General features: G+C 39.4%; 2 protein-coding genes across 3 annotated transcripts in view; one reads left to right on the top strand and one right to left on the bottom strand.

Moving 5' to 3' along the window:
- Window positions 1–2,544: 2,544 nt before the first annotated feature.
- ECHS1 (enoyl-CoA hydratase, short chain 1) lies at window positions 2,545–4,517 on the bottom strand. The gene has a single exon (XM_026688518.2). The coding sequence runs from the start codon at window positions 4,473–4,475 to the stop codon at window positions 3,378–3,380; it is 1,098 nt and encodes a 365-aa protein (XP_026544303.2). The 5' UTR covers window positions 4,476–4,517; the 3' UTR covers window positions 2,545–3,377.
- Window positions 4,518–4,985: 468 nt separating this feature from the next.
- The window catches only part of FBXO38 (F-box protein 38), a 29,308-nt gene continuing 22,255 nt past the window's right edge, over window positions 4,986–12,038 (top strand). For both annotated transcript variants that reach the window (XM_087955478.1, XM_087955477.1), the window contains exons 1-7: window positions 4,986–5,097; window positions 6,872–7,050; window positions 7,912–8,045; window positions 9,049–9,212; window positions 9,987–10,152; window positions 10,800–10,937; window positions 11,592–11,729. In XM_087955478.1, coding sequence (XP_087811604.1) covers window positions 6,923–7,050; window positions 7,912–8,045; window positions 9,049–9,212; window positions 9,987–10,152; window positions 10,800–10,937; window positions 11,592–11,729 — 868 coding nt within the window. In that variant the 5' untranslated portion in view covers window positions 4,986–5,097; window positions 6,872–6,922. The remainder of the gene's footprint in view (window positions 5,098–6,871; window positions 7,051–7,911; window positions 8,046–9,048; window positions 9,213–9,986; window positions 10,153–10,799; window positions 10,938–11,591; window positions 11,730–12,038) is intronic.

Genomic DNA, 12,038 nt, shown 5'->3' with positions numbered 1-12,038 from the left:
CATTTAGTCATTTTGGCTTCATCAAGGTTAGGAACAAATGAGAAAAAATGCACGTATCATTCAAATTGCCCATGTCATATATTGGTAGCTTACAAGTTTCTTTTTGGCAGTTGACTTTATGTCAAATATGTATTACACAGAGAGCCTTAATAATACTACCTATATCTTGCATTTGTAACCTTCCCAGGTTTTCCTACATATTCCATGACACATAAACAAGCACCAGAAGGGAATAGATGAAAGGAAAATAAATCGATAGTCTTTAAACTTCATGCTTAGATGCTTGATCACTCAGGATTCAGGATTCTTCCATGGCACTATCTGGAGCCAACATTACCAAAATAGTATTTTTGTTGACTTATATTAATTACTAGGAGCAAATTGGAACAAGGGAAAAAACGTCAAAAGAATATTGTTTTTCTCGTATCAAAAACTAATATTGGTGTCAGAAACACTTCAGGTTGTAACATTCTACAGTATGGAAGCAAATTGGCCTATTTAAGTTTAGGCAACAGGGCTATGCATATGAAGAACGGAAATGTGTTATCAGTGGACAAGCTAACTATACTCTTATGGTCTGGATAGATTCACATGAATATAAATTGTCTATTATACTTGGTCTCACGTTGATCAAGGCTTTTGGTTTAAATTCACCATCTTGAGGAAAATATACATTTTACTAATAATCCTGAATTCTGGACATTGACCAGTGTTCCTAACTTCCACTTCAGCTCATAAACAATAGCTGAATAATTTCACAAGTACAGGTAGTCCTTGACTTACAATAGTTCATTTAGTGACTGTTCAAAGTTACAACAGCACTGAAAAAAATGACTTTTGACTGTTTCTCACACTTACAACCGTTGCAGAATCCCTATGGTCATGTAATCAAAATTTGAAGGCTTGGCAATTGACTCATGGTTGCAGTATCCAAGGGTCATGTGATCACCTTTTGTGACCTTCTGACACATTCACTTAGTAACCGTGTTACTAACTTAATTGACTTACAGTGATTCACTTAACAAGAAAGGTCATAAAAGGGGGCAAAATTCTCTTAACGTCTCACTTAGCAACAGAAATTTTGAGCTCAATTGTGATTGTAAGCTGAGGACTATCTATACATACAATAATGGGGTGAAATGTTATATATAAACTATATATATAAATATGGCTGTGTGTGTGCATCTATGTGGGTGGGTAGGTGTTCCAGCATAACTCTAGAACGCCTTGAGCAATTTCAACCAAACTTTGTACACAGATTACTTACTTTCTGGAAACAAATACTGTGGTGGTAAGACACCCCTAACACCCCTTGGGGTGTGTGTTCTGTTAAGGTACAGCCTGTTGTGCCTTCAAATGACTTCTACCGTACTACCTTAAAATGGATTCTACTGTACAGCACTGCGCAGTTGCCATGGTAACAGCTTCACAGTACTCCACAAAAGTGGGGGGGATGTCTCTCTGGTAACAGAGAAAATCCAACATTAGAAATTATGTTTGTTGTGGTCTCCGAAATCAGGGATTTTCCTATCTAATATAGGATTAGGATAAATACCCGGCCAATACCAGGTTATCGGCTATACTGAGGGTCTCCAACCTTGGCAACTTTAAGACTTGTAGACTTCAACTCCCTGAATTTGCTGGCTGAGGAATTCTGGGAGTTGAAGTCCACAAGTCTTAAAGTTGCTAAGGTTGGAGACCCCTGGGCTATATACCATTAAAGAACATCAAGAAAAGTCAACTAGCTATCAATATCCCTTCTACAAGGGAATTCATACCATTGCCTATTGAAATCCTGAGAAAAAGCTAGGTCCTCACGGTCTTCCAAGGATTTGCAGGGTTGCATCTGCTCTAATTTCCAGGCATTCACTGTTCAGAGAAAGTGTAGCAATACCTTGAAAAAGAAATCACTCCCAGAACAAACCTTACCTTCCAGCTCTTCTTGAGTGGGGCAATCCACTTGAAATAGCTGTCAGATATTCAGATGTTGTCAGACCCAGAGGTATATTAGGTTTTAAATGACAACTGGCACCTTGAATTGTACCCAAAAGCTTACTAATAACTCTTGCAGAGTAATTCCTGCAATAGAAGTGTCATTTAGATAAACCAGGTTGTGCTCCTAACTACTGAGGTTGGTCTCTTTGTACCAGTTGTAGCTTTCAGTGTTCTTCAGGGACAACCCAATATAAAGTGCATTGCAGTGAGTTCTAGTGAGATGTCAGCAAGCCATATCTAACTGTAGTTGAGCAGGGCTGCCCAACCCAGAACCAGATTGCCTTCTGAGACAGAAATAGCCTACACATAGCTTTGTGAATTATAGGGCAAAGAAGCAATGGCTGATGCACGAGTGCTGAAATTTAGAGACATTTCTATTAGCTGTCTTGGGCAAAAAGCTTTTAAGAGCAGCAATGAAGAGAAATATGATGTTCACTATTGGAGTAAGCAACTCTGCTTTTACCTCAGAATTACTCCTGAATATATCTGAATAAAACTATTTGTTTAAAAAAATAGATGAAAGGCAGAATAGGCAAGGGATACAATCCATTTTTAAATAATGTCATTTTATTAAGTTTTTATTACAATTAAGAAATCAGTGGAATACGTGAAAATATTTTTTTCTGCATTTTTCATTAGCTTATAAGATAACTTTTACTGTCATTTTTTTTCCTGTGAACACACTGTCACACATTAAAAATAAAATTCTGATGCTTGCTCTCAAAAGAAAATAAGCCAAAATGTTAAAAATCCACCTAAGCGAACAGCACTATCCAGGATGGAATGCTTTCACCAAGTTTCAGTTGCAATGACAGAGCAGTTTCTCACTTACTGGTTTGTTATTAACTCTAGCTTATGAAGTGTTTCCATTGACCAGTATTTGATGCATCAGTATATTCTTGAGCTTAGGAACTTTTTAACCACATGCAATCACACCAGATGTACCTCACTCCATAGCAGTGGTAGCTAAAGCTCAGATTTATTACTAAGATAAAAGAATTTATAAGATTCTGGATAGATCAATCCATCTTCTAATGCTGTAATAACTATTCCTTTCACCTTGAACTTTTGTCCATTTACTGTGGACACAAAAGCTTCCATTTTTATGCAATCCTAAGCATTTGGCAAAGATCACTTTTAAGGGAAATTGGGATACTTTTATTTTTAATTACCAACTTTCCAAATAAATTGATTTTTGCACACAGTGGTGCCAATAATTAGAGCTGGGACCACTTTCTGACAAGGAGGTAGCTGCCATGTTAGGGTCCAGGGATTGCAAATCAAGGCCTCTTTTGGCAAAGCGTCTTCTGTATTGTCTTCTCTAAATGTAATTGCATTCCTAGCCCACCACCGTCACTGTGGCCACTACCGCGTGGGAGGAATTACTGGTCTTTAAACTTGGCTTCTCTCTTCTCCACAAAGGCATTCATCCCCTCTTTCCGGTCCTCCGTGGCAAAAGTGGCGTGGAAGAGCCTCTTTTCCAGGCGGTTGCCCTCGGCTAAGGTGAGCTCGAAGGCGGCGTTGACCGCTTCTTTGGCCATGGCGACCACCAGCTTGGAGTGGCGGGCGATCTTCTCCCCGCAGCCGATGGCTTCGTCCAGCAGTGTTTCCACCGGGCAGACTTTACTGACGAGGCCGGCCAGCTTGGCTTCCTGGGCCGAGATCCGTTCCCCGGTCAGGACCATCTCCATGGCCAGAGACTTGCCCACCGCTCGGGTCAGCCTCTGCGTCCCGCCGGCGCCGGGGATGGTACCCAGCAGGATCTCCGGCTGCCCGAACTGCGCCTTCTCGCCCGCGTAGATGATGTCACACATCATGGCCAGCTCGCAGCCGCCGCCCAGCGCATAGCCATTGACGGCGGCGATGACCGGCTTTCGGACGCTGGCCAGGCGGTTCCAGTGGGCGAGGAAGTTGCCGCCGTAGCACTCCTGGAAAGTCCGGTGCTGCATCTCCTTGATGTCGGCGCCAGCGGCGAAGGCTTTCTCGCTGCCCGTCAGCACGATGGCACCCACGCCCGGGTCCTGCTCCAGCGCGTCCAGCGCTTCGCCCAGCTCTTTCATCAGACCGTCGCAAAGCGCGTTCAGGACCTTCGGCCGGTTCAGCTGGATCACCGCCACCCTCTGCCCGGCCCCCTTCTTCTCCACCAGCAGGTGCTGGAAATGCGCCGTTGCCGCCGCGCCCAGATAGCGTCGGGGAGGCCGAGCGGCCACAGCCGAAGACAGGCGGCGAAGGAGCAGCGTGGTGGCCATGCTGGCTAAGGCAGCAGGACGCAGGGATTCCAGTCCAAAGAGGTCCTCGGAAGTACTTCTGGTTCCCGAATGACGCCGTCCTCCATATGCGGGGAGAGTTTCACAGGGCATCGCCCACTTGCTCTTTGATTGGATGCTCTCATGAAAATACCGTTGTTGTTGTTGGATAAAAGGCGTTATACTAAACCCATTGTTCATTTGAGAAGGAAGGAAGGAAGGAGCAAAATGCATAAACGTCTATATCCAATTTCTCACTGCGCGATTTTTTAAAACGTTCTGACAATTGTTTCCAGGGTTTAAAAATCAAGCATTTAAACTAGAACCCCCGGGGACGAGGTTGAAAGGCTCAAGAGTTTAAAAAAAAAAAAGTTACATTAACTTCGTTTGATGCAATGCCAACAGTTTCAAGTAAAAGCGAAAACGATTTAAGATGCAAAGAGCTGCAATATCTATGAGGGGAACAAAAAAGACTGGAGTAATGTTTTAAGGCTAGGTTAATCACCAAATTTATGGATTTGTCAATGCTTGTGGGGGGGAGAACTGCTCAATTTTCTAACCAGGTTGAAATTAGTGTGGTGAGAGGACCAGGTTTAAAGAGCAAAGGCAGAAAGGGAATGAAAGAAGCGACGGCTTTTATAAATCTCTTTCCCTCCGGACCTAAATCTGGTCTCTAGCGTGCCGGAAGTGAGGGTTGCGGAGCCACTCGTCCGTCTTTCTCTCTCTCTCTTGAGGAGGAGGGACAGAGTTTGCGGAAGTGATGAGGGATGGACAGGAAGCGGAAGTGTTGTGAGGCATTGGGTGGGGGGTGGAAGCGTCTCTTGAGCTGCTCGGATTAGAGTCTCAATGAGGAAAGGTAGGCGGCCAGGGGAAGAGATTCGGAGTTGGTCGCTGGTGGTGCTCTGTGGGTGGGTGGGGTGGGGGGCGGGCAGTTGACGGTTGGGCAGTCAGGGCTGTTTCTGCTATGGCTTTCGAGGGGGAGTGTCTTACGGCAGACCGTTTGGGGGGTGGGGGGGTTCAGCGCTGATCTCTGACCTCCGCCCTTCTCGGACAGACTGGTGAGACAACTCAGATTGCAACAGAGGGGAGCAGCCCCTCCGGGGATGGGCACGACGCTCTTGAATGACCAGCCTTCTCTCTCTCTCTCTCTCCCCCCCCCGTGTCTTGTTGGCCTGAGCACCCGCGGCCTACTTATTAGCGGACTGAGAAGGAATGCTCGGCAGTTATTTGGGGGCCCAGGAAGGGCGAAGGGTTGGTGATGGAGCTTCAAGAGGGCAGGAGGGAAGAGAAAGGGACCCTCGCCTCTTGTGGAGGAACAAGGGAGACACTTAACCCCCTCCCCCCACTGACTTGTTTAGGCTTACACAGCTGGGGTTGAACGGTTGGACTTGGTCTTGCTGTTGACTTTCAGACTTGACAAGCAACTCTTGTGTTTTCCTCATTCCTGTTGTCTTAAAAAAACAAACAAACCCGAGATGGAGGTCAGCTTTATTATGGTTTCCATTGTAGCCTCCGACATACCAAATGAGTCTTATTTTTATTTCTTCCAGTGAAGCTTAGTAGAATATTGGAGCTCTTCAAAGCCTTGGGATGGTCTTGGGGCACCCACAATAGGGGAATTACAATAGTAGCACATGGTTGATGCCACTTTACAGAATTTGTAATGATTTTTTTCCATTTAGTACGATAAAAGGATTCTCACAGAACAAGTATTCATAATTACATGTTACCAAAATACAGTTACTGGCTTCACATAAACTGGATTATGTATAAAAAAAATCTGTGGTATATTCTGTAGTATAATTGCTAATTCCTTTGAATAATGCATTTATTTACTCCATTGACTCTTTGTGATTCAAACACAGATGCAAAATCTTGCATACTGATGAACTTGTTATTCAGTATTTGATTTTTAAATTATAGGCTACATGTTATAGGAATTGTACAGGGTACAGTTGTGGGAAGGTTGTAAATAGGGAGGCTGGTGGGAAATAATGTACAGAAAATCCAATTTCTAACATTTTTTACAAAAAGTGGCCACTCGTTTCTAAATTAATTTATGGATGTTGATTTAACTATCGTTTGCTAAATTCAGTGAGATTTATTTCTAAAACAGCAGGAGAGTTGGTTTATAACTTTCTTATAAGAACAAATGTCTTTTGAAATTTGCTATCTAGTTTTAATCCTTTATTATTTATGTTAGCAACTCTCTCTGAATTTGAGATAAGCCCCATTGGAATCAGTTGTGATTACGACTGAATATGAATGCATGACATTATTTGTTAAGAACTCAAGGGGAGTCATGCAGGACTAGGCTAACCAAAAATATTTTCCTTGGCTTTCTATAAATGGAACACTAATTGTAATTGTTCATTATCACTAGTGATGATTTTTCACAAGAGATCTGACTTGAGTTTCATTTACAAACTGGTTTCTCCTAATCAGAAAGTGTCTTCCATCTTTATATCCAAATGGAAGATAGTGGAGAGTATAACACATCTTTTCAGAAGGCTGCTCTTAGTTTCTGTGTTGTGTTTTTTAAGCTTTGTGCAGATACAAGTTTTACATAGACTTTTTGCTAATTTAAGTTGCCATTAGAATTGTTCACCTATTTTAAGTTTCTCTTTCAGTTTCACTGTTCTTAGAAGTGCAGTACCCTACAATCGTCAAATACAATCAAAATGGGGCCTAGACGAAAAAACATGAAAGTGTATTCCACAAACCGGGAAAGTCCTGTATGCATCAAAGCTGCTGAGCTGAAAGACTACATGAACCAGCTTTCACATGAAGTGCTTTGCCATATCTTTAGGTAAGAAAAGATTTTGTTTTTGTTTTAATATCTCCTATCATTCACTTTAATGGTCAGTGATTACAAGCATCTGCCTAATGTTGACATTTAACTGCTTCCTTTTAGAGGTTTGGGTAACGTTATGTCAATACATCAAGTATTACTTTGTGAATGCTTTTGTGTTGCAGGAAAAAAACTATAATCATCCCCACATTGCCTAGTGCCACTTGTATAGGATATTATTACTCTTCAGGAGCAAGTAACCATACTCATCATATCCAAAGGCCCTCTGAAAGAGCCAGGTCTTAAGTGCTTTCCAAAATTAGGGCCTGCCCTTATCTTTGGGGTTGTGCTATTCGAGACAAGGGGGCTGAGGGGGGCTTTTGAATTGTTTTAAAAGTTTCATTTAAAAAGAAGATTCAGATTAACACTCTGGATGCAGTAATGATTTATCATTGCTGAATATCATTGGCCTATGAAATAAAAAAATTGTACTATAGAGAGGGGTTTTTTACTCTCTACTTTGGATGACTATAAGATACAGGACTCATCAAATATCCTCTTTGGTAACTAACATCATTGTTTTACCAAATGGTAATTTTGTAGTCCTGCTGCCATGATTGGATGGCAAGTACACATGTGATGTCTTTGTTTTTTTAATATTTTAGGATGTGATTCAAAGAAACAATTGTTACTTGATGACTGAAAAGAATAAGTAAATCACATGACCTGTTTTACTACAGTTCTCTTTTCATTTATTGTTGAATTTATTTCTTGCTGTAGTTGTTAATAGATGTTCTTTAGTATACAAATTGTTCTTTACTACAATAGTAAAGGAAAGAAGCCATCTAAGAATTAATCCCATTTTATTCCTTCCTGAAGGTATCTTCCCCTGCAGGATATCATGTGCATGGAATGCCTCTCCCGGAAATTAAAGGAAGCTGTCATCTTGTACCTAAGAGTGGTAAAAGTTGTGGATCTCTGCGCAGGTCGCTGGTGGGAGTACATGCCCACTGGTAAGTGGTGCTGTAAACTTGATAACTTTGATTATTTTGCATTAAAAAAACCAGAATTTCCACAAATGTTATGTGTTCATGGGAAAGCTTCCCAGAATAGCAACAGCACTTAGACACATATACCACTTCACAGTGCTTTACAGCCCTCTCTAAGCGGTTTACAGAGTCAGCATATTGCCCCCAACAATTTGGGTCCTCATTTTACCTACCTTGGAAGGATGGAAGGATGGGTCAATCTTGAGTCTGGTGGCATATAAAGAGATGGCAGAAGCTCTTAAAAATATGTATTTTAAGAGAAAGCAACTTTTGATTAGGCAGTCAGCTAGGCAGGAGTAATGGAATAGGGATCTTCTGAAATGAAACTTTAATCTTTAAATTTAATCTTTATCCAGAATCACTGGGGATTTATTCTTGATAGCTATGGAAACTGTCTGAAATTGCCTAATGTTTTGCAGGTATTCTAAAAGGTCAGCAAAACTTAGGACAAGTTACAGATTCAGAAAGGGCAAATTTAGTGCTTCCCTTTAAAGTAGGGAATAAGGAAGCCTTGTAGAACAATGAGCCAAATGTCTTTTCCTCATTTTGAAGGAAAATTTAAAATTGGGAATATATGAATAATATACTCAGGTGGAAATTAAACCTCATCTCTCTCTCTCACACACACACAAAATCTAAGATGTGTGATAAAAAAACTAGTGATTCATTATAACAGATCTGTAATACCACTTACCAAATTATACTTTGGGAAATTAAATATTTTTTGATTAAATATATATTTAACACTTTCCATTAGTAAACTATTTCAATTATGTTTATCTTTTTGCATATAGTTGTTTTTCCTCAATCTTTCTGTACTGTTGTCTTCAAATTCTAAAATTACAAAAGAATATGCCAAAATGGAAATGTATATACAATAAAATAAAGACAGTTACTTGTCTGTGTGCATCTACGTAACCTATTTTTAATTTTTTTAAAAAAATTGCAATACGGATTGTTTGTCTAGGATTCACAGATTCCAGCTTCCTAACCTTGCTGAAGAAAATGCCAGACATTGAGCAGTTATATGGCCTTCATCCCAGGCATCTTGACAGACGTAGGGTTCGGGGTTATGAAGCCTTCAGCATTCCTGGGGTACTAGAAGCTTTGCAGGCTTGCCCAAATCTCTTGGTATGTGTTCAAAACATGAATACATAATTTCATTTGACAGCTGTCATTCTGGATAAGAATTAAAGGGACAAATTTAGAAGATGTTGGAGACAATTTTGAAGGACAGATGGGTTTGTATTTTATGGATCAAATTTATGACTGAAACTGGATTTCATTATCACATCAGAAACAACTGTAATTAAAAACTCACATGGAGTTTTCTCTTTCAATTAAATCTAGAAGTTGGTCCTTAAAACCCAGTCTGTTACTATAAGAAGTCCACAATCTATGAATGAAACATAGCATAGAAAGAACAGTGTACTACATAAAATCACATGATATATACACTATGTTTGTTTTGTATATAGTTGCAGAATGAGGAAAAATAATTTGGCAATGGAGTTGCAAAAATGGGAAAGTTTAATGTTGTAACTAGCTATGATGTATCAACATGTGGTTTATCAAAATAGTCCTGGAGGATATAGTTTTATATAACAGTCTGAAGAGTGTTTATGGATACTTAAGTGATAATTTTATTGGTTGCTATGCTATGGGTTCTTAGAAAGGCAGGCTATAAATTTTAGCAAGGAGCTTTAGATTTGCTATTTTTAATGCATATATGATATGCAACTAATGTACAACTAATAATTATTGGTGAAGTTGGTTTAATGAATTATTATGAATTATGGCTTACAGAATTATTCGTAAGTTGGCAATAATTTTCAGGTAATATAAATAAATATTATTTTTGCTACGCTTGACTGTTTATTCTGGATTTTTTTCCATACTACGTAGGGTGTTGAGACTTCCCATCTGGAACTAGTAGAAGCCATTTGGACATACATGCCCCAGGTTCACATCCTAGGGAAGTTTCGTAATCGTAATGGTGCCTTCCCAATTCCACCTGAAAATAAATTGAAAATACCAATAGGAGCTAAAATTCAGACTTTGCACTTAGTAGGTAAGAATTATGTATTTTTGATATTAAGCTTAAGCATTTTGAAAAACTATGAAATCAGAACATATTGTGAATTAGATTTGCTATTTTTCTCAATAGTAGGATGGTTACTATTCATATTAGATGAAACAAATAGATTATTTCAACATTGTAAAGTAGATGCTCACTATCAACATTGTATTACTGGATTAATACAACGTACAATAGCTCATTTAACAACAGTTCAAAGTTATTATGACCTCAGAAAAAGTCACTTATAGCTAATCCTTGAAGTTATGACTGTCACATCACCCTCACGGTGATATGATCACAGCTCAGATACTTAGCAACAAGCTCACATTTATGATGGTTTCAGCACCTTGTAGTCACGTGATTGCAATTTGCAACCTTCTCAGCCTGCTTCCAACAAGCCAAGTAAATTGGGAAGTCTAATTCACTTAACCATGTGATTTGCTTAATGACCATGATAAAAATGGTCATAAAATTGGATCTGGTAATATGATGCCTTACTTAGTGACTGAAGTTCTATTACCAGTTGTCATAAGTTGAGAACTACCTGTTTCTGACAAACCAAAGCATTTATTCTTGCAGTGTTTCTCTGTAAAATGTCTGGTTTTGACCACAGCTTGCTGCTCTGTGTATTTTTTTAGGAGTTAATGTCCCTGACATTCCTTGTATTCCAATGCTGAGGCATCTATACCTGAAGTGGGTGAGGCTTACCAAGCCACAACCTTTTAAGGATTTCCTTTGCATCAGCTTACGCACTTTTGTCATGAGAAATTGTGCAGGTAAAGGCAGGCTTGCTGTTTCAAACGTTATCTGGATTAAAATGTGTTATGGTACAATTTTCTAAACATTCCAAGCATTTTAAAGAAGTAGATTATTCTCCAAATAGTAGTAATGTAATGTCAATGTCAGTCTATGCTCCAAATCTGATTAATACTGATTCAGTTGTTAGAATTGCTGTTCCTTGTTCACAGTTTGAAAATTGAAGCAATTTTTGTCTGATAAGTTGTGTCAGCTGCCTTCTCCTGTATGACACAAGATTTGGTTATGTCATTTGGAGGTAAACAGGGAAATTTTATCCCATATATCCAGGAATAACCTACCAAGACTTTGCAGAATTACAAGAATGTAAAAATGTATGCAAAATATCTTTGTATCTATATGGCCTGCAGGCCGGATGCATCACGTGATGGCCCTGCCCCTGCCCAGTTTAGCAAAGGGGGAAAAAGTTCCGATACATCACTTGACACAGCCATGACGATATGAGTTTGACACCCCTGATCTATGCATTTTCTGCATTTATATGAGAAGTAACAGTTTTGTCACATGAATAGAAATGCTTGAAATATTATTAAAATAGAAAGTATATGCTAACATTTCTATGCTTTTACTTAGCTACCTCTGGATCTGAATTACATTTTTTCTTTCTTCGGTAGGACCCACAAACTCATTGAAGTATGTTCCCCTGGTCACTGGCTTAGCTTCTGCTCGAAACTTGGAACATCTAGAATTGGTTCGAGTTCCTTTTCTTGGAGGTCTTATTCAGCATGTTGTAGAAGACAGCTGGAGATCTGGTATGTAAATTCTTTGGAATTAAAAATATATATTTTTCCCATTATTTCTTCATCTTCTCTTTCATAGAAATGAGTATTGGTAAAATGTTCAAAGATATGGGTTACTTTTAATATAAAAAAGATACTAGGTGCATTTGAACATACAGAATTCTTATGTTTGAAATTTAAGGAGTTAATTCTTCCCTTTGGGCTGCTTAAGGGATAAAATGTTCTCTTGGTGAACATGTGTTTTTGAGAGGTTCAAATTTGGTTACAGTTAACTGTTGAAATAACAATAAAGCAACATCTTTATGTTGTTGGAGAATAGTG

This window comes from Notechis scutatus, chromosome 2 (genome assembly GCF_049901735.1).
Source record: "Notechis scutatus isolate UNSWTSFEM ecotype Mainland chromosome 2, rNotScu1.2, whole genome shotgun sequence".
NCBI lineage: Eukaryota > Metazoa > Chordata > Lepidosauria > Squamata > Elapidae > Notechis > Notechis scutatus.
This window is presented reverse-complemented; position numbering and strand designations above follow the sequence as displayed.

Coding starts and splice junctions, on each gene's coding strand:
- ECHS1 (XM_026688518.2), bottom strand. CDS start 4,475: ATGCATTTTGCTCCTTCCTTCCTTCCTTCTCAAATGAACAATGGGTTT.